General features: G+C 32.8%; 2 protein-coding genes across 2 annotated transcripts in view; both read right to left on the bottom strand.

The window, feature by feature from the left end:
- The window catches only part of LOC133172466 (uncharacterized), a 57242-nt gene that overhangs the window by 15282 nt on the left and 15726 nt on the right, over positions 1–26234 (bottom strand). The gene's annotated exons all lie outside the window — the stretch shown is intronic.
- LOC133172467 (protein GUCD1-like) lies at positions 11825–24489 on the bottom strand. The gene is made up of 9 exons (XM_061307353.1): positions 24399–24489; positions 22796–22904; positions 20330–20395; positions 17954–18053; positions 16634–16725; positions 16268–16370; positions 14932–14980; positions 14702–14776; positions 11825–13409 (listed from the first exon to the last, which is right to left on the bottom strand). Exons 1-9 carry the CDS (start codon positions 24412–24414, stop codon positions 13291–13293), a joined length of 729 nt encoding a protein of 242 aa, XP_061163337.1. The 5' UTR covers positions 24415–24489; the 3' UTR covers positions 11825–13290.

The raw sequence follows: 26234 nt of genomic DNA on the forward strand, positions 1-26234 counted from the left end.
ACTTTCAATAATAAAAAAAAAAAAATAAAATAAAAAACGAAGAAAAAACTTAGAAACTGCACGTATTGAACCATAATATATATATAGGAACATATCAAGGATAATTTAATAAAATAGTTTCAAATTTAGATTTTAAACGATACGCCTAGATTTTTGAAAACTGCTCTAGATTTTATTCAACCTTCGGCTCAACCTTTTCAATAACAGTAGCTATTGCCGTGATACAAATCTTGTTTCAGTGTCTTTGTTTACTTTTATATTTAAGTGGCTTTACTAAACAGCCGAACGTATAAATATGAAATGATTAAAAAAAAATTAAAATACTGAAGGACAATTTATGAAATTAAGTAAATACGAAATGGTCACAGGAGTCAATTGTTATCTTGGAAGCTTATTAAAATAAACGAGTATGTTAAAAATCATGACAAACTTATGTGATTTATGTGAGAGCTAATTCTTTAATTTGTGTCTCTATGAATTATAAAATCTATAAAATTGAATTTGCTAAGGAGTTCATATTTGGCCAGTGTAAATGTAACTGTAGAGACAGTGTTAATAAGTCCAGAATTTCACAGAATTGTGGTCCCCCGCTTTCGGTGTCTTAGTGCATGGGAATCCATTATTTATGGCATATTGTAACTGTCTTGTTTGTGTGTCCTGTTTTGTCTGTACATCACACAAAAAGACATGAATTATTGAATTAATAACAGTAATGGCAAATATTACAGCTTCTCAAAACTATATCAAACTTCAAGATCGGGGTCATTAGGTCAAATAGTAATGCACATGTGAACAAAAATATCAAAACCAGAGTATACAATCGGATAGGTCTTAAAAGAGGTAATGCAAATGTAAAATGTTAAATGCCATATCTTCTCTCAATCAAAAGTTATCAGCAATGTTAAAATTTTAGAAAATTAGGTCAAGCTTCAAGATCAAGGTCATGAGGTTAAAATCATAGTACATTTGGAACCGCTTATCACAGGTAATGCACGACCTAAGTCGATAAAAAATGGGTAGCAACTGTTCTTTCGCCATGCGCTCGGCACTTTGAAGTGAAAGTTGCGGGTCCTTCGGATGAGACCTTACAAACCGAGGCCCCTTGTTACGGCAGGCGTTGGCACGATAAAGATCCTTCACTGCTCAATGGCCCTAAGTGCCGAGTAAAGGTCAAAATTTGAAGCCCTTCACCGGTATATGGTCTCTGTACCTCGGTATGAGTGAAAAATTCTCGAATGGGACGTAAAACAACATACAATCAATCAAAAGTAATCACCAAAGTTAATTTTTTTTTGAAAATTAGGTCAATCTATGAAGGTCACGGTCAAGTGGTCAAAAAGCATAGCATGCTCGGAAAGGTTTTGTCAGAGGTTATTCACATGTCAAATATGAAAGCTCTATCTTTTTTTCAATCAAAAGTTATAAGCAAAGATAAAATTTTTGAAAATAGGTTAAACTTCAAGGTCAAGGGATCAAAAAATCATAGTATATTTAGAAAGTATTGCCACAGGTAATGTACATGTCAAATATAAAAGCCTTATCTTTTCTTAATCAAAAGTTATAAATAAAGATAAATTTTTGAAAAGTAGGTCAAATTTCAAGGTCAAGGGATCAGAGTCATAGGATGCTAACAAAGGTCTTGTCACAGTAATATGAAAGCGTTATCTTTTCTCATTTAAAAATTATGACCAATTTTAAGTAATGTAAAAAAAAACTTTGAAAAGTAGGTTATACTTCAAGGTCAGGCAGTAAAAAACCATACTATAATTGGAAAGATCTTGACACAGGTTATGTACATGTGAAATATGAAAGTCCTATCTCTTCTCATTCAAGTTATGACCAAGGTTAATATTTTGTGACAGAATGACGGACAGACTGACTTTCGCAAAAGCGGGGGACAATAAATATCAACCTCCATAAAATCGAGACACTAATCAATAACTATAACATAATACCAGCACACAAACACAAATGGTTTATGTGTGTTTCACTTGTACCTCAGTGGCCCTATATACAATCACACGTTTCCATGGTGCATGAATTTTATTTCGTTTAATTATTTTCTTGGAAATTTAATTTTTGTTGATTTTATGGTAGGAATTCCTTTCCTCCAAAGAAAATCTTAAATTTCAAATTATCACACCTGTCTTCTTCAATTTCAAAATCACCGGGTTTTTTTCTAAATGCAAAAAAAGTGATTTTACATATTATAATGTTAAATGTTAAAAAATATTTTAAAACATTTTTTTTTTATTTTGCAGTGTTGGACAATAAGAAGGCGCCAGCTGTTTATCTTAAGAACCTTATACATTGGATAGAATACCTAGAAATCTCCGTTCTTGCTCTCGTCGCTCTGGTTATTATTGGATTCCTAGGCTGCTGCTGTCGATTTTGTTTTCTTTTCGCAAAACGCAGCGAGGAAGACGAAGAAGAGGATACCTATCGTAAACAAAACTCCAAGCTCTCCGGAAAACTGTCCTCCTTCTGAGCGAGATTTACTTTGATCATGTTTACAATTAACTCTTTGCTTTGTTGTAAATAGAGTGACTTTGATAGAAATTAAGTCTGAACAAAGTGTTTTGAGTTTTCAAATACATATGTACTCCAATATGTACTAGAATATAACTAACGCCTGAAAGCCAAGTGTATCTCTGAGTGATCTTAATTAAGCAACCAATACAGATTTGAAACCTCTATATTTGATTAAATTCTATTAGATTTATTACCTAGACAGCTGGTGGCGCACTATTCCTAAGTAGAAAGTACATTGTAGCATCCACATTATAAAAATTTTTCGAATTTCTTGAAACCATTCTATTAGATTGTACTTAGGAGAGATCCCATATTATAATATTGTTAACTTGCCTGGGATACAAAACGGTTTTATGCCTTATGATTGATCCGTTTGTTAACCTCAATCAAAAGGTCATACTAGTACATGTACATGTCCTTACTGCAAGCATAGATACTTTCACGAAAATATATGCATCTTTTAAATTACTGAAATATTTGAAATACAAATCTTTTTAAACTTGGTTCTCAAAATATTTCCCAAGCTCCTCGCAAAAGAATTTAATATTTGAATGGTGCTAGATCAAATCATTTTACATCGGGTCTCCCTGTCAATATGTGTCCGGTTTTTAGCTCACCTGAGCTGAAAGCTCAAGTGAGCTTTTCTCATCACATTTTGTCTGTAGTCCGTCGGTCTGTCTGTAAACTTTTCACATTTTCGACTTCTTCTCCAGAACAACTGGGCCAATTTCAACCAAACTTGCCACAAAGCATCCTTGGCTGAAGGGGATTCAAGTTTATTCAAATGAAGGGCCACGCCCTCATTCAAGGGGAGATAATTCAGAAATAGTGAAAATTTGTTGGCATATTTTAAAAATCTTCTTCTCAAGAACCACTGGCCAAAAAATTTGAAACTTATAGGAAATTATCATTACATAGTGTAGATTCAAGTTTGTTCAAACCATGACCCCTGGGGGTAGAGTGGGGCCACAATGGCGGATCAAAGTTTTACATAGGAATATATAGGAAAAAACTTTAAAAATCTTCTTCTCAAGAACAGCAAGGTCATGATTAGTCATATTGATATGTAAACATCCTCGGGTAGTGTAGATTCAGGTTTTTTCAATTCATGACCCCAGGAGATACGTGGGTAGGGAGGGGCCACAATGGGGTATCAAATTTTTACAAAGTAATATATAGGGAAAAATTTTAAAAATCTTCTGCTCAAGAACAGCAAAGCCATTTGTTACATTGATATGGAAGCATCCTCAGGTAGTTTAAAATTCAAGCCCCCCCCCCCCCCCCCCATGTAAACTTTTCAATACTGAACTGATTTGTGCTTTTTCCTAGCCAATGTGCTCAGGTGAGCGATGTGGCCCATGGGCCTCTTGTCTTCTTTATTTCCCTGGCTGTTGTGAGCTCGGGGTTCGCCGCTGTCACTCCAACGTCTAAAGTGAATGGTGAATATGGTTTTTGTAATGATATATGTTCGATAATTTATCAAGTTTTTCAAATTTAGTTTTGATTTCAATTTGTTTTAACAACTTATTTCTCTGAATTCTAATCTCTTATTAAGATTCAATCCACCGCGAGTACGATGTATAATGATATATGATTTCCTTCAAATAATAAATGTATATAATTCTTGAGTTCCAAAGGATATTTTCATCTAATATTTTCTAGTACAGATAAATTTTCAAAAAATAATATGGGGCATGGAAGGGGGTAAAAATTAATAAGCATTTAAATCCTGAATTAGAAAAAAAATTGTGTTTTGATAATAAATGTAGGTAATTTATTTAAATTACTTTTGCAACGTAAAAAATAGCAAAGCTTCTTGATAGATTTTTCTGCTAATCTTTTCTCTCTTAGATGTTGTAGCATGTTCTACAAGACCAGCAGATATTGTATTTTTACTTGACTCTTTAGAATCTGTTGGATCAACAAACTTTCTAAAGCAGCTAGACTTTGTGACAAAACTAGCCAACTTGTTTGTCATAGGACCTAGCAATGTCCAGATTGGAGTTGAGACGTTTTCGACTACTTTTCATCATCAATTTTTCATGAATAAACATTCCACTAAAAAAACATTGCTTCAAGCCATTGGCCAAGTACCATACCAAGTGGGCAACACCCATACTGATTTAGCTTTGGCAAATGTTATGGAGCATGATTTTAAACCGAGTTCCGGGGTCAAAGATCATGTGGTTGATATTCTTGTTGTAATGACCGATGGTATGCCCAATAACGCAAGAGCTACGACCTTGCAGGCCCAAAAACTCCGTCAAATGAATATAACAACATTTGTTATTGGTATTGGCAGTGGAATTAATCAAGCTGAACTTAAGCTTATTGCTTCTGACCCCAAAAAGTTCTTCAAAGTTTCTAACTTTAAAGCATTGAATACACTAGAATTTGAAATTTTGAAAATGACTTGTAAAGGTAAGTATCTGCATCTTTTTTTTTCTCTGGTTAATCTACTAATTGTCCCTAGGTTATCCTTACCTTTGAAAGAGGAAATAAATGGAAGGATAACAATGAAGAAAATACTTAAAAACTCCTAAAAATGCATGTTTATTGAGTAATTTACAAGAAAATAATTTTCAGCTTCATGTCTAGATCTTTTATGATTCCTGCTTTTATTCAACGTTTGTCTAATTCTTAAAACAGTAGCCTTATGCTGTGAAACAAATCTCTTCAAATTGGCTTTGTTTACTTATATATTTATGTAGATTTGATAGAACGACCTGGCGCATGATAAGAAAATAATAAATAACAATTTAAAATACAGAGAACCTTTATGAAAATTATTAAACAAATACAAAATGGTCACTTTTGGAGCAGTTGTTAGGGACCTTTCAAAAATAGATGAGCATATTACCTGAGCATATTACAAATCATGATAAATGTACCTGATTTACGTGAGAGATAGGATTCTTTACTTTCTGATGTTATAAATTTACAAATGTATAAAATTGAATTTTTAAGGTTCATATTAGTTCATTGTAAATATAACTACAGAGATAGTGAAACGTAATAAGAAATAGAATTAAAGAGTAGATACAGTTGAACTTTTGGTATCTCGAACAGAAGGCGCCAGCTGTTTACCTAAAGAACCTTATACATTGGATAGAATACCTAGAAATCTCCGTTCTTGCTCTCGTCGCTCTGGTTATAATTGGATTCCTAGGCTGCTGCTGTCGATTTTGTTTTATTTTTGCCAAACGCAGCGAGGAAGACGAAGAAGAGGATACCTATCGTAAACAAAACTCCAAGCGCTACGAAAATATAGATATGTAAAGTTAGCTACTAGTAACTGGCTACGACAAGTGGGTAAAGTTGGCTACTAGTAACTGGCTACTAGTAGCTAGTTACGACAAGTTGGTAAAGTTGGCTACTAGTAATTGGCTACGATAAGTGGGTAAAGTTAGCTACTAGTACATGTATCTGACTTAAAATGTGAATGAAGCTAGCTATTAGTAACTGGCTACGACATGTGAGTAAAGCTAGCTACTAGTAACTGGCTTGCAATGTGAGTAACTAAAGGTACGCAGCTTCTAGTAACTGGCTTAAAATTACAAATATTAATTTGAAGAAAATGAAAGTAATGTATTGAATGCATTTAAAAAAAAATAAATACAATCTCGTATTTTTGTTTCGCTAGTCAAATAATCTTATATTAAAATATGCTACTTTTAATCTCTACTTGCAGATTAATACTATCATTGCGTATGCATTTTGCATTAGTCATATCTTAGAAAAACTGTTAGTGTGCCGTTTCTTTTATAAATTTCGAAGACATCTATTCTGTCCGATGATCTGGAACTGAAGTTACCAAGATATTTGTAGTGATATACTCAGCTACTCGTACTTTTTATGTAATATAATGCAAGTTTGGGATACAAATGTTGATATCATTGAAGTAACAGGATTCTTATTTAGCTAATATCTAATATCTTATATTGCTGATATAAACTTCCTGTTTGGTTCTCCACATGATCTTGCACTGAAGTTGCCAAGATATCTGTAGTGATATCTTCAGCTACTAGCGCGTTTTGTGAAATGTGAATCAATTAAGAACCAGTTACTTCAATGATGTTAATATTTGTATCGCAAACTTTACGTATGTCTCACAAAAATTCTCTAGTAGCTGAAGTTATATTAAAAGATAAATATAAATCGTTAGTAATATGTCATGTTGAGAACCTTGAAGAATTCTTTTATCAGCTGTATCAGTATATATCTGCTGTCTAAATATCTACCTGCTTGGGGGATGTTAACTTTATGTACAAATTTACTCTGCAAAGCACATTTATGTATATTATGAAACTGTACTAAAGAAATTCACGTTTTTAAATCCATTGTATTTATTGACTATGTTATACCAAATTTTATATGTTTTGATCAGAATATAATTTTATTTTGATCAATAAACTTTTTAAACAACTTGAGACAAAATAATTAACGTTTGTGAAATCAAAAAAAGAAGTAGAAGGCTGTTCTGACGGAAGTTAGGTCTTCGTAATATATAAAAGAAATTGAACACTTACGATTTTTCAAAGATATGACTAACTGAAAATGCGTACGCAACAATATAGTATTAAACTGCAAGTATAGATCAAAAGTAGCATATTTTAATATAAGATATTTTGACTAGCGAAACAAAAATACACGATTGTTATTTATTTTTTTTAAAGGCATTCAATACATTATTTTTTTTCTTTAAATTAATATTTGTAATGTAACCAGATACTAGAACTACGTTTAAATTCAGTTTCTAGTAGCCAGCTACTAGAAGCTAGCTTTATTGACATGTTTTAGCCAGTTTCTAGTAGCTAGCTTTACCCACTTGTCGTAGCTAGTTACTAGTAGCTAGCTTTATTCTCATTTTAAGTCAGTTACTAGTAGCCGGTTACTAGTAGCTAACTTTACATATCTCGAAAATATGTCCTCCTGATGAGCCAGATTTGCTATACATGTAGTATCAATTATGATCATGCTTATAAATCTTTCGTATTGTTACCGTAACTTTTCATGCTTTTGATAAAAAAAATTCTTTTCATGAAATTTTCATACCGGAAAGCACATGTATATCTACTCAGTGTCTTAAGCAACTGTTACAGATCTGGAACTTCTCCATCTTTGATTAAATTCAATTTGGCTTTACCCAGTAGCGGCATATTCCTATTTTAGTAAAAAGTGCATTGTATATACTAGTAGTATCCTTTTGTACGTTGGTTATGACTATTGTCAACTTTCTAATTTCTTGGAATATTTGAATTTTAACTTTTAGAAATGATACGATTCAAATTCAGAGAATTTGTGTACCCCGCTTAAGGATGCACAGATCCCCCCCCCCCCCCCCCCAGTTGTTCTGGAGAAGAAGTCGAAAATGTGAAAAGTTTACAGACAGACGGACGGACAGACGGACAGACAGACGGACGGACTACAGACAAAATGTGATGAGAAAAGCTCACTTGAGCTTTCAGCTCAGGTGAGCTAAAAACCGGACACATATTGACAGGGAGACCCGATGTAAAATGATTTGATCTAGCACCAATCAGATATTAAATTCTTTTGCAAGGAGCTTGGCAAATATTTTGAGAACCAAGTTTAAAAAGATTTGTATTTCAAGTATTTCAGTAATTTAAAAGATGCATATATTTTCGTGAAAGTATCTATGCTTGCAGTAAGGACATGAACTAGTATGACCTTTTGATTGAGGTTAACAGACAGATCAATCATAAGGCATAAAACCGTTTTGTATCCCAGGCAAGTTAACAATATTACAATATGGGATCTCTCCTAAGTACAATCTAATAGAATGGTTTCAAGAAATTCGAGAATTATTTATAACGTGGATGCTACAATGTACTTTCTACTTAGGAATAGTGCGCTACCAGCTGTCTAGGTAATAAATCTAGCATTTAATCAAATATCGAGGTTTAAAATCTGTATTGGTTGCTTAATTAAGATCACTCAGATTTGCAGAATTATTAAATGTATACATGTATACTAAAGCAAATTAAAAATGCCAATATGGATATATAGATTTGATTGTTTATTCTTTAATATGTGTAAAGAAGATTTTGTTATTCCTCCTCTTTGGTCTAGAGGTATGATTCTTGCTTGGCAAATGAGAGGTCCCGGGTTCAAATCCCGCACGACCCCCCACCCCCCTAATTTACTAAATGATAGCATTCAACATATGAAATGAAAAAAGTTATGACGTCTGGACGGTCTGGTGTGTACAAACTTCTCATATGTAAATCATTATTACAGTGTGGTAAATATTCTATATAAAAAGAATCTTCAATACACATGTTAAAGAATAAGCAATCAAATCTTTATATCCATATTGGCATTTTTATATGCTTAAATATACATGTATACATTTAATAATTTTACAAATCCGGGGGGGGGGGTCCGACACCCCCCTCCCCCGAACTACGCATGATCTTCTTTTTTCCCTAAGCGAGGACACAAATTCTCTGAATTAGCTTGTTAAAATAGTAAAATGAAGTAAACATTATTTCGTTATAGGGAGATTATTAACTCCTTATTACAAGTGAGCTATATTGTTATACCGAGTTAGTTATATGGTTATCACAAGATGTTTACTCGTTATAACGGGATGTTTACTCGTTATAACAAGATATTTATTCGTTATAAAGAGATTTTTATTCATTACAACGAGGTAACTTGTAATGAGATTTTGTTTCATGAGATATTAACTCGTTATAACGAGTAAAATATTTTTATTTATTTACCTTCTCAAAATGAGCCTATATTGCATTTGTATTACTTAAAAAATACAAGATGTGTTTGTGAAGCACTGATGCCCCCGTATGGCAACTTATAGCGAAGATTAAACTTTCTCAAATGCAAATCAAATATGTTGGTACCCAAAGTAAGGTCTTGTACCGAGGAATATACTTGACTACTTGTAAAATATGAAAGCCCTAGCAGCAACCATTGAAAAGATATGGAAAAGGTTAAAATTTTTCAAAAGTAAGTCAAACATCAAGGTCAAGTAAAAATTAATGGTGCCCAAGGAAAGTCCTTTTCACAAGAAATACACGTGAAATGTGAAAGCCCTAACACCAACCATTTAAAAGATATGGCCAAGGTTAAAGTTTTTCAAAAGTAGGTAAAACTCCAAGGTCAAGGTCAATGGGCTATAATTGTAGGTATCCAAAGGAAGGTCTTGTCACAAGGATAACATATGTGAAGAATGAAAGCCCTAGCACCAACCGTTCAAAAGATTTGGCCAATGTTAAAGTTTTTCAAAAGTAGGTCAAACCCCAAGGTCAAGGTCAAAGGGTCAAAGTTGTTGGTATCCAGAGGAAGGTCTTGTCACAAGGATTACACATGTGAAATATGAGAGCCCTGGTGTCAACCGTTCAAAAGATATGGCCAATGTTAAAGTTCTTCAAAAGAAGGTCAAACTCCAAAGTCAAAGGTCAAAATTGTTGGTATCCAAAGGAGGGTCTTGTCACAAGGATTACACATATGAAATATGAGAGCCCTAGCATCAACCGTTCAAAAGTTATAGCCAATGTTAAAGTTTTTCAAAATAGGTCGAACTCCAAGGTCAAGGTCAAAGGGTCAAAGTTGTTAGTATCCAAAGGAAGGTCTTGTCACAAGGATTACACATGTGAAGTATTAAAGCCCTAGCACCAACCATTGAAAAGTTATGGCCAAGGATAAAGTTGGGAAAAATTTTGTATAACTGGGTCAAACTCCAAGGTCAAGGTCAAAAATGATGGTACCCAAAGAAAGGTCTTGTCACAAGGAATACACATGTGAAATATGAAAGCCATAGCTTCAACCAATCAAAAGTTATGAGCAATGTTAAAGTTTTTGCAGACAAACAGACAGATAGACGGATGGACAGGGCAAAAACTATATACCCCCGAATCTTTGATATGGGGGCATAAAAATGCTCTCTTTGGTTCGTAGTACGGGAATTAATGTTGCAGCTGTTGCAGAAAAAATACCTAGCCCATATAAGCGGGTAATATTATTTATACGGTATTGTCAAGAAACAATCTAAAGGTTGATCTTAAAGATTTGATATGCCAAATAATAAAATAATCAATCAAAAAGTTATGTTGAACTCGGCCATATATTTATTAGCAATAAAAGTACATATCATACAGAAGCAACAAATATAGACATCTGCTTTATACAAAAATATAATTTTGAAATCATCACAACCCGACTTCTCCAGCTCTTTTCCTCCTTTTCAAGTTTGGCAAAACAATTTACTGAATTCAACAAGTACTACATGTACATGTATTTTGCATACGTTTTTGTTTAAATTATGTAAAAAGAATATATAAAATAATTACGGTGATGATACTACACTGTACAAACTATGAGAATCATTTACCTAATACTAAACCACAGGAACTTGACACTTTAAACCTTTTTCTTTATTGATAAAAATATTCCCATACTATAATAATATTTTTATCAATAAAGAGAAAGGTTTAAAACATCAAGTGTCTGTGTAGTAAACTTAGGGAAAACAGTTGTGGGATCTTATTAATAACTCGCCATCAAGACTTGCATGTATAACTATTATAATAATTGGAAAGTTCTAAGCATTTTTGAACTTGATTTTTCAAATCAGCTTTGATGAACGCAGATGAAGTATCTCACAAAAATTACTTTTAACATATGCCCTTTTTTATCATTTCTTACTTTGCAAAATTACTGTAAAAGTAAAAGGAGGTGAAAATATATGAAAAGTTAAGTCACTGGGAACAAAAACACTTTTTCTTTCAATCAGCAACTCAAGTGAAATACGTGTACATGTACATATTCCATTTATTCCTTCTCAAGTGTAAACTGAATCAATTTTTGTCTATTGTAAGTTGGTACAATTCGCATAAAGCAATTGAGGTATCAATTGGTTGCATGTTGACTTTAAGTACAGACAATATACTATATATCATTGAAATCACAAAATCATTTCTACATACAACTGTTTGTGAACACAATTGTTAAAATTCTGTTAAATAAGACACTTGAAGACTAGCATAATTATGCTTTTATAATAATGCATAGTAAAATAATCATGAAAATATCAATCTGACATACAAGCAATTTTGATGATAAATAATAAATATGTAACCCATCAACAAATACTGCTACACTTCATCTAAATCTGCAGGTTTAATTTTCATGACAGAACATGAAGTTGTAGACAAACAAGACCTCTACAATATCATTTCAAGTTCAAGGAGTAAAATTATATATTTTAAATTATTTCTCATGTTTCAAATACATTTTGAGCACATTTACAAAATAATACCATATTTTACAAATTAAAAAAAATTTCAAATAAATCTACTAGTTTAATTTATTTTCAGGTAAGTACATGTACCTGAAGTTGTTGAAAAAAGAAGACCTCTACAACTTCAAGTCAAAGATGTAAAGTTAAATATTTTCAATTATTTTTCTTGTTTCAAATACATTTTGAGCACATTTCCATAATAATACCATATACCACAATTAAAAGAAAAAAAAAGAAGAGGCCCATAGGCCACATCACTCACCCGAGCACATTGGCTAGGAAAAAGCAGCAGTATTGAAAAGATTAAATATATAAGTGATTACAAATATCCCCCCACCCCATCCCACTCCCTGTGGAAAGGGGAGGGGTATGATTTGTTCACTTTTGAATCTACATTAACTGAGGATGCTTCAATATTTCTTTGAATAATCAAGGCTTTAGAAGATTTTATTCTATATGTTTGATCTTCTATTGTGGCTCTCCCCTAACCCCGGGGAACATAATTTGAACAAACATGAATCTACACTACCAAAGAATGTTTCTGAATTAATATGACTAGTCATGGATTTGCTGTTCTTAGGAAGAGGATTTTTAAAGATATTTCCTATGTATACCTAGGTAAAACTTTTATTGCCCATTGGGGCCCAACCCTACCCCCAGGGATCATGATTTGAAGAACTTGAATTTATGCTACCTGAGGATGCTTTCATATAAATATGATTAGTCATGGCTTTGCTGTTCTTCAGAAAAAGATTTATAAAGATTTTTTCCTATGTATACCTACATGTATGTAAAACTTTTATTGCCCACTGTGGCCCAACCTTATTCCCTGGGGTCATGATTTGAACAAACCTGAATATACACTATCTGAGGATGCTTCCATATTAATATGACTAACCATCTGCTGCTCTTGAGAAGAAGAATTTTAGAAACTTTTCCTATATATTCCTTTGTAAAACTTTGTTTGCCCATTGTGACCCCTCCCTAGTCCAGGGGGTCATGATTTGCACAAACTTGAATCTACACAATGTCAGAAAGCATTCACATAAGTTTCATCTTTTTTGGCCAAGTGTTTCTTGAAAAGAAGATTTTAAAATGACCCCACCCAATTTTTCACTTTTTCTTAATTACAGGTATCTCCCCTTGGAAGAAGGTGTGGGCCCTTCATTTGAACAAACTTGAATCCCCTTTACCCAAGGATACTCTGCAAAGTAGGATTGAAATTAGCCTAGTGGTTCTGCAGAAGAAGATGAAATTGTAAAAAGTTTACAACAACAACGACACCAAAGACAACGGACAAATTTTGATCAAAAAAGCTCACTTAAGCCTTCGGCTCAAGTGAGCTAAAAACTTCCTCCTAATTTTAATGGTTTTGAAAAAAAAAATGAATTAGACACATATTTAACTACATAAATAAGGGGAAAAGAATGTCCATACTAGCTGGGAAAAAACAACACTGAAGTCCATTCAGAGACCTAGGATCTGAAGGTGTGATCCCCCTTACTTTGTTGTTTATATATGAGCAGAATGTCTTCATCTGTACCATGGCTCTTGCGAGCTTTGTCAAACTTGTCCATCCGGGAACAGCACACATCTACCAATGTAAATGTCAGACAGCTTTAAAATAGTTCTGTATATACATTTAAAAGCATTTTTTTCTCTCTTTACGTTACTTACACCTCTAAAAGATAACACTTTACAGTATTAGATAAATCTCATGACAAATAATATACTGGCAAATGTGCGCTTCCTCACATCACCCAGTAAACAAAATGTTATTTGATGCCATTATAGAAAGGTTTATTTTGTTTAACTTTGCTGTAATTTTTCTTGTTCATTTTACAGACAGCTTAAAAATGGTTGAGAAATAAATGATGACTCAAGAAATAAACATTTTCAAGTAAATGTTGCATCAACACAAAATATTTGTTGTTGCATTGATAAATACATATACATACAAGTATATACATGTATCTGTAAATACTATATTTAGGGTTCTCTTTGTCCCATATTTTTTCACCCTATCATACTTGTGATTTTGCCCTAATTTAAAGTTGTGCAAAAGAGATGCCATAATTCTTGTCTTCTTTGAATTTGCCCCGATTTAAATTTGTTCAATTACAACAGCACAAAGGATTAAAATTAATGTGGCACAAAGATTTCCCTGTATTGAGTAATACATGCATTCACATTCATGTGGCTGGATGGATTGCTAACGACTTTATAAATCCCTTTACTGTACATAAAACAGGAAGTAACTACATGTTTGTGATATGTATACTGTAAAATCTGTTTTAATTCAAGAGAACTTTATTTTCATGTAAAAACACGAGACCATCTACTCACAAAAATTTCATTCTCAGATATACCGTATTTATGTTATTAAAGATTATCTGAAAATACAGCAATAACTAAAAGACATACAAATTTTGTCTCGCTCATGAATATCAAAATAACTTATCAGGAAAATAAGAAGTCATGAAAATTTGATGTACCAGACTTACAACAAGCCGAAATGACATAGACATTTCTCCAAAGAATACAAAATAATTTCACAGTCTCATTACAATGATAAAGAAATTGCATTTGCAAAACATGTAATAATGAGCAATGTTGGCTTTCCTTAAGCTACTGTAAACCAACTTTATTCGCTTGTGAGAAATATCAGCGAGTTTCGCAACCTATTTAACTCACGAATATTAATCGCCGCGAACCATTTATTTTGCTTTGTATTTCAATGCAGTGAATGTTTCCTCAGTTGCGAAAATTAATCGTTGCGGATTGATTTTAAACGGACTACCCCAGAATAAAAGATGACATGAATAATAGTTGGTTTACAGTATATCTGCTTTTCTTATAAACTGTTTATTGTTGAGAAAAACCTACCTTCATCATAGGAAGGATTTTTGTAAAATATATATTTCTTTTTCAAGTCAAATCCACACACCACAACATAGTGACCTACAAAAAATTAATAACTTTCTTTTACAGTGAGATAGTCTAATGTTTTTAATACTTTTTTTATGTTTTTAATATTTTTAATACGTCAGGTCTATTTTAAATGAGCTTTAATTTTTAAGCTATTTATTCAAGAGAGTATTTTTTATTGCTTTTACCCTGATATGTTCTGCAACAATGTCCACACCAGTTTAAACAGTGTTGCTTCTGTAAATACATATATAAAACATAGGTAATCACAGATTACAGAGCTCACCTCAACGAATGTTGTCTTTAAGTAAGGCAAAGTCCCACACTACACTAATAATCTAGGAGTGTGCATCCCTAGATACAACATTTATGCAATTTTGGTCTGATAGGGCTTGCAGTTACTTGGGAATAGACTTACCTGAAAACTGAAAACTAGTCACTCATCCAGAAAATGTAAGTCAAATCCAGCATCCGAAGCAAGTTTTGAGATTGTTTGTCCCTTGATGGATCATCCATGTAAGTTTGGTCAATATAGGGTTTAAAGTACTTGGAGATGACATCTGCTCCAAAAACTTAAACCTGGTCACTCATCCGAAAAATATAGGTCAGATTCAGCATCCAAAGCAAGTCCAGTAGTGTGCATCCTTAGATGTATCATCCATGCAAGTTTGGTCAATATAGGGCCTATAGTTACTTGGAAATGAGATCTGCTCCAAAATCCTTAACCTGGTCACTCATCCGAAAAATATAGGTCAGATCCAGCATCCGAAGCAAGTCCAGTAGTGTGCATCCTTAGATGTATCATCCATGCAAGTTTGGTCAATATAGGGTTTATAGTTACTTGGAAATGAGATCTACTCCAAAAACTTTAACCTAGTCACTCATCCGGAAAATCTAGGTCAGATCCAGCATCCGAAGCAAGTTCAGTAGTGTGCATCCTCAGATGTATCATCCATGCAAGTTTGGTCAATATTGGGCTTATTGTTACTTGGAAATGAGACCTGCTCCAAAAACTTTAACCTGCTCCAAAAACATTAACCTGGTCATTCTTTAGCTGAAATTGCAGCATCTGAAACCTTGACTGGTACAATAAAACACACTAGAAGCATCCTCCATGCATCTCTGACTAATATAGACCATAGAAGTACTTGAAAAGAAAACTGCTCCAAAAACCTTAACCTGGGACGCCGACGCCGAGGGTATTACGTAAGCTCCCCCAACTTCGTTGAGGTGAGCTAAAAAACTGATAATATTTATCAATAATAATATAATATAACCTATTCTAATCTATATAATTTGCTCTGAAATAAGCTGTTAGTCTGTACAGAGTTCCTCAAGTACACACATGTAAGAAGGAATTTAAGAGATAAATACTACTGGTTCTTTACAATCAAAGAAACATCTTGATGTTTAACACTTTACTACCAATAGTAGCTATTTCATTCATTGAAAGGTACAAGTATGAAAAATCCATAGAAGTTTATTATACAGAATGAAAAAAGCCATTGTGATGAATATACACACCACCCTGTCACACCAGATACACTCCAGTGAGCTCCAATCAACCAGGCAGATGAGCAGGTTCCCCCCTGATAGATGATTCACAATGTCTTTTATGCTTAAAGACCTGATGACAGACACAAATGTTAAATTTTTTCATACACACCATGCATTACAAAATGGTTATTACAAAATCCAAAATCATTGTTCTAAATGTGTGTTCTTTTTCACTTATGCGACAAAATTTTACATACATGTAGTAATGTTTACTATCTTACATTTATATCCTATGATGCCAAAACTGGACTTTTATTACTGGAGAGAGACATAATTATCTAGATTTGTTTTAAAAAATTCATTTATGTTGCTTAAGAATAAAATAATCATGACCTTTTGGAAACATCAAGTCCTGATTGGGAAGCCTCTGCAAACTTTTTGCTAACCCTTTCAGCATCTTTGTCAAAATTGCGCATATAGAATGGCTAAAAAACAAGTTCAAGTTCATTTATTACACTTAAACAAACAATCAGTGGTACATGAGATACAGTGTATTATGTCGTCCTCGTTCAATTGTGAAAGAAAAACTAAATGTATGATACAATACATAAATGACACATACACTGTATACAGGGAAATTTTAGCCCCCATTTAATTTTTTGCCCCTTTCTCCCTACTCACAGGTGGGCGAATTTAAAATGGGACAAATTCAAAAAACACAGTATAATTTCTTTAACAAAATTGTAACTAGGCAAAATTAAAATGGGGCAAAATTGTTTGCAAGTGTGAAAGGGCAAAAAAAATACATGGGACGAAAATAACCCTGTATACAGTACGTGTACAAAATACAGGAACAAACACAAAGAAAACAGAAAGAAAAGAAATGAAGATATATAAATTATGGAGGTCACACTGCATTTTTTATTTTAGATATGAATATACAGTGATTTTTTAAGGATTTAAAATTTGTGGTTGACAAAATTTCAGTAAATTTAAGTGTATTTGGCATTTTACAATCTGAGATGTAAAAGGTTCTTCCTTATACTACTCAGTGATTTATTTTCTAAAATGAAATTATGGAATTTGTCTGCTATTTGACCTGATTTACTAAATGCGCACAGTCTTTCATCCATTGGATTGGAATATTTGACCATCACAAGTCTCAATTAGAAGGTGGTGATTTTAAGTTCTAAATTTTATCAGTATTTTTCAAAGTTTACTTGATAAGTTCACATCCAAAATCACTATTCAAAGTTTTTAAGTTTGACCTTTTGATAAGTTATTTATATCACTATGCCATTTTTTTTATAAATATTTTGCTTAATCTCACATGAGGTAAAATTTTGTAAATAAAATCTACCCCTGGATTTTTAAGCCTCTTGAAAAATATTGAGAACATAAATATTTATTTCATACACAAAACATTTTGTTTTCTGGAGAATCTGAGGCAAGTAATTTTAACCAGAATTTTTACTGGTACTAGTAAAATCACATTACCAATTATCTATTTATTACGATATCAAGAACAACACTTCTACTATAATAATTCATAACAATTTAAGGTACATCTAAATAAGATGTTCTTATTTACCTAGTAAATCCATCATTTTGCAAAAACAAATTCTATCAATGATAAAGGTTGCTCATGAAAGTTTTAGTGAGATGTTAAATAACAACTTAGTAATGATCATTATTGTATGCATGCATCATCACCTTTCTGGCATACTGGTCATCCACACCCAAGGTAACTGTGGAGAACTCTACCCTGACTTTGTACTTAAGTAAAAGGTATCCCAAATCAATTGTCCATATACTGAAACAATAACAACAAAATCATACTTTAGTTAAAACAATCCAACTTTAATATTTACATTTTCCAATGTCTTTCTCCGAGATAAAACTACAAATAAGTAATGGCTTTATAACCCCATAAAGCGATTTGCTCAGCATGTGACAGAACTGCATGCTTTTTTGCTGCGTGTTGCTTAGAAATACACCCGGCAGGGATGCTGAGATTTCTTATTGATTTTTTTTATTGAATCAAGGATCAGGTAAAAATAAAAATATAAGGAATAACTGTCTGGTTTTTTGGCTTTATGATGATGATCAATCAATTTGCTTGTGTGATACTTTTACGCATAAACACCTTCGGCATTTATGCAAATTATCACGCGAGCAAATTGATTGATCACATCATAAAACAAAAAAACTAGACAGTTATTCCTTAAATAAAATTTGAATATCATTTCTGTATCAGGTTTTTTGTTAATCTTCTATACATGTATGTAGTATATGTACAGGTGTGTAAGCCACAAGTTGATATATGTTTTACAGGTGTTCTTACTCAGGTGTGAGAATCAACCTTTCACCTATCACTACTGTCCAAGAAAAAGCATTGTCTGCCAATATTTATTTTATGCTGCTGCATGTTAGCATTACAATACATTTCTGACATATATTAGGTCTTCAGTGAAGTGTGTCAAACAATCACACTGAATTGTACAATATTAAGTTTGAAAGGGAAATCAATTATAAATAATAAGCTTTTAAGATTATATAGGTGTTATATGATATACATGTATTGATAAAAACAATATTAACAAGAGACCCATGGGCCACAATGCTCACCTGAGTAACTAATAAACTATGGCCCTTTATCAGCAGATTTATCCCTTATATATATCTATGTAAAATTTGCTGCAAATATGTAGCTTGCTGGTCTGAAAAAAACTGGGACCGGAGAGCTACAGTGCCATCCATTGAAAAAAGTGTATAATTAATGCGCACAAAAAAGTTAAATTATTTAATAAATCACAAGTTAATCTGTCTTTGGTATTGGGCTAATTCTTGCATAATCAAATGCAATCAAATAATAGTTTCTAAAGTTCACATAACTGAAGCTACATTACCTGAAGATGCTTTCATATAAAAGATTAATCATGACATTGTTGATTTTAAAAAGAAGAATTTTAAAGATTTTTCCTATGCATTCCTATGTAAAATTCTGATCACCCATATAGGCCACACCCTACCCCAGGGGGTTATGATTTTGAAAAAATTTGAATCTACAAGATTGCTTTTTTCTAAATATTGACTAATAATAACCTTCTGTTCTTCAGAAGAATTTACTAGATTTTCCATATGCATTCCTATGTAAAACTTTAATTACCCATAGTGGTCCCATCCTACCTCCCTGAGTCATGATTTGAACAAACTTGAATCTACACTACTTGAGAATGCTTCTATATAAATACTGTATACAGGGGATTTTTGCCACCAATTTATTTTTGCCCCTTTCGACCTTGGCACAAGTGGGAAAATTTAAGACTGTGAATTCAAAGAAAACAGTAAAATTTCTTAAACAGAACTATGACTAGGCAAATTTAAAATGGAGCAAAATTGTTTTCAATTGTGAAAGGGCGAAAATAATCCTGTAAACAGTATGACTAATCATGACTATTCTGTTCTTGAGATGTATTTTAGAGATTTTCCCTATGTATTCCTATGCAAAACTTCGGTTGGCCCCATACTAGCATCCGGGGATCATGATTTGAATAAAACTGAATCTAAACTAGTTGAGGATGCTTCCTTCTAAATATGACTAATACAGACCTTGCTGTTCTTCAGAAATGAATTTTAAAGTACCAGTATTTCCCTATGCATTCCTATGTAAAACTTTAATTGCCCATAGTGGCCCCACCCTACCCTAAATGATTGAGATTTGAACAAATTTGAATCTAACCTACCCCAAAAAAGCTTTCACATAAGTTTCATCTTTTATTTCCCACTGGTTCTTGTTAAGAAGATTTTTAAATTGCCCCACCCAATTTTCACTATTTCTTAATTATCTCCCCTTGGAAAAGGGTGTGACACTTCATTTGAAAAACTTGAATCCCCTTTACACAAGGATACTCTGCGCTAAATTTGGTTGAAAATGGCCCAGTGGTTATGGAGAAGATGAAAATGTGAAAAGTTTACAACAATGACAATGGACAAATTTCGATCAGAAAAGCTCTTTTAAGCCTAAGGCTCAGGTGATCCAAAAACTGCAAGGAGAACATGACGTAAAAAGCATTTATCTGACCATACCTTTGACCACATTGAAGTTCATCAAGATCACTAGTGTAAACACAGGAATCATCTTTTCCCAAATATCTACATTGATAAAAAGTTAAATGTACATATTATCATTTGTGCAAATGCAATAAAATATGGTATAACATGCAGTACCTCACATACTATTCAAAGTTGTGACAATGAAAGAAAATTTAAGATAGAGGTACCCGTCTGGTTGAACCCCCAAAATGGAGTAAATGGAAATAAGAAAATTATACCCCCAAACGGGAGTACATGTATGAGCATGTGACGATGCTTTAAAATGTACTTATTTCACACAAAAAGTAGAGGTTTACAAAAAATGCATGTGCAAAGTAATGGATCATTTTGAAGATGTAAAATCACTCTTAAATGATAGATTAAAAGTGTTTGAAGACTTTGTATTTTAAAAAAATATTACTTTATTGAACAAATTGGGATTTTGTCTGTCAAAGTTGGCAATTTTCTGTTCCTTGAATCCTAAACTATTTTGATAAACAGACAAAAGCAATCAATATTTATAAAAATTGAAATTATTAAAGAAATACATTATTCTAACTTATATCTTTTATTACTGTTTGTAATACAAAATTATCTCTCTATATTATAAAACATGTGAAAAGTTCATACTAAATTTGTTTAGCTCATGCATGAATTCATCAACATATTTATTTAAATATTAGTCATTCTATGTACATAATTGGGGTATACAAAGAAAAAAGTAAAAAATAAAAATATGACAAGTAAGTCAGATTGACAAAAATGATAAAAAAATGTAATTACTGCAGTTAATAAACATGACGACTAGCCATCATTTTTCAGAATGACGTATTTCAGTCTCACCCCTGATTGATAATACCAGTGGTGGATTTAAGGGGGGGGAACGCACCTGGTGCACCCCCCTAAAATTGTCAAAGTTAGCGAAAATCATAGCTTTGTCGAGAAAATGTAAAAATGTCTACTCGGTAGACCTCATTTTTACCCTGCAAAATTTCTAGAATTCAGGAGCTTCCGGGGGCTTCGCCCCCTTGGCCCCCAACAGGGCTTCACCCATGACCCACTTGGGGGCCTCAGGGCGGCCCCCAGACCCCCTGCCTACTTTCGGCGCCCCCTCTAACTTCAATTTCTGGATCCGCGCCTGAATACTACCATCAAACCAGAAGTCTCTGATGAGACTGTAGCTCTACTGGTCTGTTTGTATAACAAAAGAAAAGTAGCACTTGGATTTGAAACATTGCAACATGCCACAATAAATAGAATTATGTATCTTAATGTAGTCTACTTTTGTGACAAGTTATATTGAAATCAAATGAAAACTAGGAGTAGTAGCGTTTTGAAAGTATTTCACGGAAATTTCTATTTTTAGTACCGGTAACCATGACAACACCACTCACCCAAATAAAAAAAAAACAGAAATACATATTATGTATCGTAGTGTATTCTAACTGTTTAACTAGATTGAAATCAGACCAAAATTGTAGGAGGAGTAACGTTTTAAAGGAATTTCACAGAAATTTCTATTTTAAGTAACCATGGCAACACTGTTCATCGAATTCAAAAACCAATGCAATAAATTATGTATCTTAGTATAGTCTTCTTGTATGCCTAATTATATTAGAAGCAGACTAAACCTGTAGCAGGAGTAGTGTTTAAAGGGAATTTCACAGAAATTTCTATTTTTAGTAACCATGGCAACACCGTCCATCGAAATCAAAAACCGATGCACTAAATTATGTATCTTAGTGTAGTCTACTTGTGTGCCAAGATATATTGAAATCGGACCAAAACTGTAGGAGGAGTAGCGTTTTAAAGAAATTTAACAGAAATTTCTATTTTTAGTAACCATGGCAACACCGTCCATCGAAATCAAAAACCGATGCACTAAATTATGTATCTTAGTGTAGTCTACTTGTGTGCCAAGTTATATTGAAATCGGACCAAAACTGTAGGAGGAGTAGCGTTTTAAAGGAATTTCACAGAAATTTCTATTTTTAGTAACCATGGCAACACCGTCCATTGAAATCAAAAACCGATGCACTAAATTATGTATCTTAGTGTAGTCTACTTGTGTGCCAAGTTATATTGAAATCGGACCAAAACTGTAGGAGGAGTAGCGTTTTAAAGGAATTTCACAGAAATTTCTATTTTTAGTAACCATGGCAACACCGTCCATCGAAATCAAAAACCGATGCACTAAATTATGTATCTTAGTGTAGTCTACTTGTGTGCCAAGTTATATTGAAATCGGACCAAAACTGTAGGAGGAGTAGCGTTTTGAAAAATTGTTTACAGACAGACGGACAGACAGACAGACAGACGGATGGACGACGGACACCTCACTATCGCATAAGCTCTTCTGGTCTCTGACCAGTAGAGCTAAAAATAGTTAGTTTACTTTAATTTTCTCTATGCATACCACATTCTTGATTTAAAAAAGAAAGAAGAAAAAAATATATGGACCTTAGCACCATACAGCAGCAGGCAAGTCCACAGTCCCAGCTGTAAATCTGCATACATGTCTCCAGTTTCAGCAGCAGTCTTTCCTCCTGAAAGACATCCTGATTTTGATCTACAAAAAATATTTTTTAACAATGTTACTAAGTATAGAAAAAAACTAAGTGTGCAAGACAAACGATCAATTTTGAGGTTAGTAAAAACACATCGTGTTGAACCTCTGAAGGAAATTACTGCTAGATTCAACCATTTTCGGAGAAATACTGTTTCAGAAGTAACTGTGAAAAGATGCTTGTTTCGAAATAAATACCACAGATGAGTTGTTAGAAAAAACATGAATCCGAGATGTGAATTTTAAAAAATGAGTAGAATGGTCCAGGGGGAAAAGGCATTGGAAAGTTGATGGTGACTGGAATCGTGTTATATTTTTTCTGATGAATGAAAAGTGATTATTGGAAAAAACAACCCCGTATATGTGTGGCAGAGACCCAGAGAGGAGTGGATGCCGCAATGCATTAGTCCCGGCCGTGGCGCAAGGGTTAGTCTAATGGTTTGGGGGTGAATCTGCTGGAATGGAGTAGGTATTCTAACAATTGTCAATGATAATATTAATGCTGAAAAGTACAGAGAAATCATAATGACACCATTGTTACGTAAAAAATAATTTCTGGCCTGTCATAAGATATAGTAATTCACCATCTTGATAGTGCTAAAACTGCAAATTCCTTCCCAAATATGTTGCTAAAATCCATGCTATGTAGTGTTTTCAATCTCACAACTGCTAAGCTATGACGTCTCAACCGCTCAACTATGACGTCAAGCCTATGACACTGTGTTAAGAAAAGACAGAAGCAAAGGGAACATCAAAGAAAATGTAATAAACAGAAAATTCAATGATTTGTAGATGAATATGGTATTTATTTCTCTCGTGAGACAGGATTTTTTTATATTTTCACTCGTGCTTCGCACTCGTGAAAATATAAAAAAATCCTGTCCCACTCGTGAAATAAATTCCATATTCATCTACAAAACATTGAATATCCTCTATTTATTCATGCCTTATCACACACAAGGTGGTGTACAGTTACTCAAACAACGGAAATATATATCTAATGATATTTTCCTTAAAAGTGTACAAACGCAGCAATGTTAAAACTATCTCTGCTTTAGATTGCTTTTTAAATAATACCTAGAATAAATATTTGTAGACATTTACTTGCGACTTTTTGTCTTTTTGAAATAAGAAGCAAATTTGTGAAAAGTTGCCTTGAAATAGCTAAATAAAGCTACATGAGGTAGGTAAATAACGCTACGGTAGGTAATTTTAGCTACGTAGCTGAATGTACTGATTGTACTGGACCTCATAATGACTTTCTGAATATTTGAACATAATCATGAAAACATGGTTCAATCACAGTTTGTTTTTTTCAAAACATCATTATCCTAGCACTTTTCATAATATCACTCTTGACCATATTATTGCACATTTTCTTCAGCAGTGGTTTATAGAGATGAAGAACACAACAACTGAAAAGGTCATAAAAATGAAATAGATTCTCAACAAATGCTCATTAAAAACAATGTGTAATTTTCACCGTCCTCAATTTACCTCCGCTCTCAGCCATTATATAGTAAACCAATCATTGCTGTTAAATTTGTTTAAATACTCCACGGTGACCACCCTGTCAAAATCGGGGAAAACAACAACCAACTGCGATTCACAAGATATTTATGGAATACCAAACCCGATCTCGTAACGGTTTCATTAGAGACTAAGAGAGCAGAGTGATGAAAATGTATCAATTGCTTCAATATGATATTGAATTATATCCTATATGTGGACTTGGTTCATACTTTAGCCTACTTTCTAAAATATTAAAAAAAATTAAAATGATACTGATGCATATTTTGATAAAAAGTATTGAATAGAATGGAATATTTATTCAACCAATTTATTATTTGGGCCGACAGTGGAGCATAAAGATGAACAATGTCCGAAATCATAGTCATAAATAGCAATAAACAAAACAAAACAAACAACTGTACATTGAACAGAGAGTTAGCTGTCAACTTTTAGGATGCATAAAATGTATAAAATGGTATATGTATAATGACTGTAATATACCTATATTATACTATGTTGTTTTCTCATATTAAAATTTTCATTTAAATGTTGGCATAATAAAACAACAAACTCAGAATCTTCATTTGACATAATCCATGTAAACAGGTCCACATTATTAAGCAGTATTAAATTTCGAAAAGTTTAAAAGATTTTGTTTTAAAATTCTCCTCTAGAATCATTATACAGTGGACATTCTAGCAAAAAATGTATTTCATCCTCAGTTGGACTTGAAGTACAGTAACGACAGAAGCTTTCACTCTTGGGAAGAATTTCATTTTTACCACATTTATTAAGTATCTTTACTTATCTACCCGTCTCTGAAACAAAACTTCCATTATGCAAATTTCCAAAGAAACATTCAATCAAGGACAAATTGTATATAAAAACTGTCTTTGGAGGGTGGATGGTGGGGAATATTTCTAATACATTGACAAGTAAAATAACTATGCTTGTTTAAATACAAGTATAATTGTACCATACTGCACTCTGCTGCAATACAATGCGATACATTGTGATGCCTGCCAAATTGTGCAATCAAAATTAACTTAGTCAATTTTTTTTAATTAAATTTAAAAACTGATTGAATACACACACTTTTTTCATTTTTTGCTTTGAAAAAAAAAAAAAAAAAAGGTTTCAAAAATAGACTAGAGAACATTTCTTTTATTCTCACATTCTTAAATATTTGTTTTCTTTGATATGAATCAAAATTAACAATCAGTAACTAAGTCGAAGGACTTTCGCAAAGTTACGTGTTGCTGTTTTTTTTTTTTTTTTTTTTTTTTTTTTTTTTTTTTTTTTTTTTTTTTATCGAAAGACTAGTTTGGGTATGCGCAAAAGATCCAAAAGAAATGTACACTCCTTTTTGACTGATGAGAGGATTTTTTTGTTTGCAAGAGAATTTATACTGTTTACCATAGAAGAATTTAACTGCATTTTATTGCACTGCACTGCAATGCAATGTCAATCAATTAAATGAAGTCCATTTTTGTTTTACATTATGGTATTGAAAATAAGGTGTAAATCAACATATTTTCTAATAAATTTTTATTTTTAAAAAAAAGTTTTGAAAAAAGGACTGGATGGAATATTTTCATTCCCATTTTCTTATATGATTCTTCTCTTTCATATGAATCTAAATGAACAATGCAGTAATAATGTCGAAGGATTGTTGGACAAATTTTTTCATTGCTGTTTATTATTTTATGCAACGCCTAGTTTGGGTATATGAAAGATTGAAAATGAGAGAAATCTCATGTTTGACTGATGAGTGTAAATTTTGAGAGTATTGCAGATAAGCACCAGGAAGGATAAACAGAA

Source organism: Saccostrea echinata, unplaced genomic scaffold, assembly GCF_033153115.1.
Source record: "Saccostrea echinata isolate AGI-Se365-2 ecotype Australia unplaced genomic scaffold, CSIRO_AGI_Sech_v1 ptg000054l, whole genome shotgun sequence".
Lineage (NCBI taxonomy): Eukaryota > Metazoa > Mollusca > Bivalvia > Ostreida > Ostreidae > Saccostrea > Saccostrea echinata.

Bases quoted from the DNA above. Each gene is read 5' to 3' on its own strand.
- LOC133172467 (XM_061307353.1), bottom strand. The intron at 16,371-16,633 runs GTCATGATTATT...GTCTGTCATCAG, and splicing joins GGACTTGATGTTTCCAAAAG to GTCTTTAAGCATAAAAGACA. The intron at 13,410-14,701 runs GTAGGTTTTTCT...TTACATTGGTAG, and splicing joins AAATCCTTCCTATGATGAAG to ATGTGTGCTGTTCCCGGATG.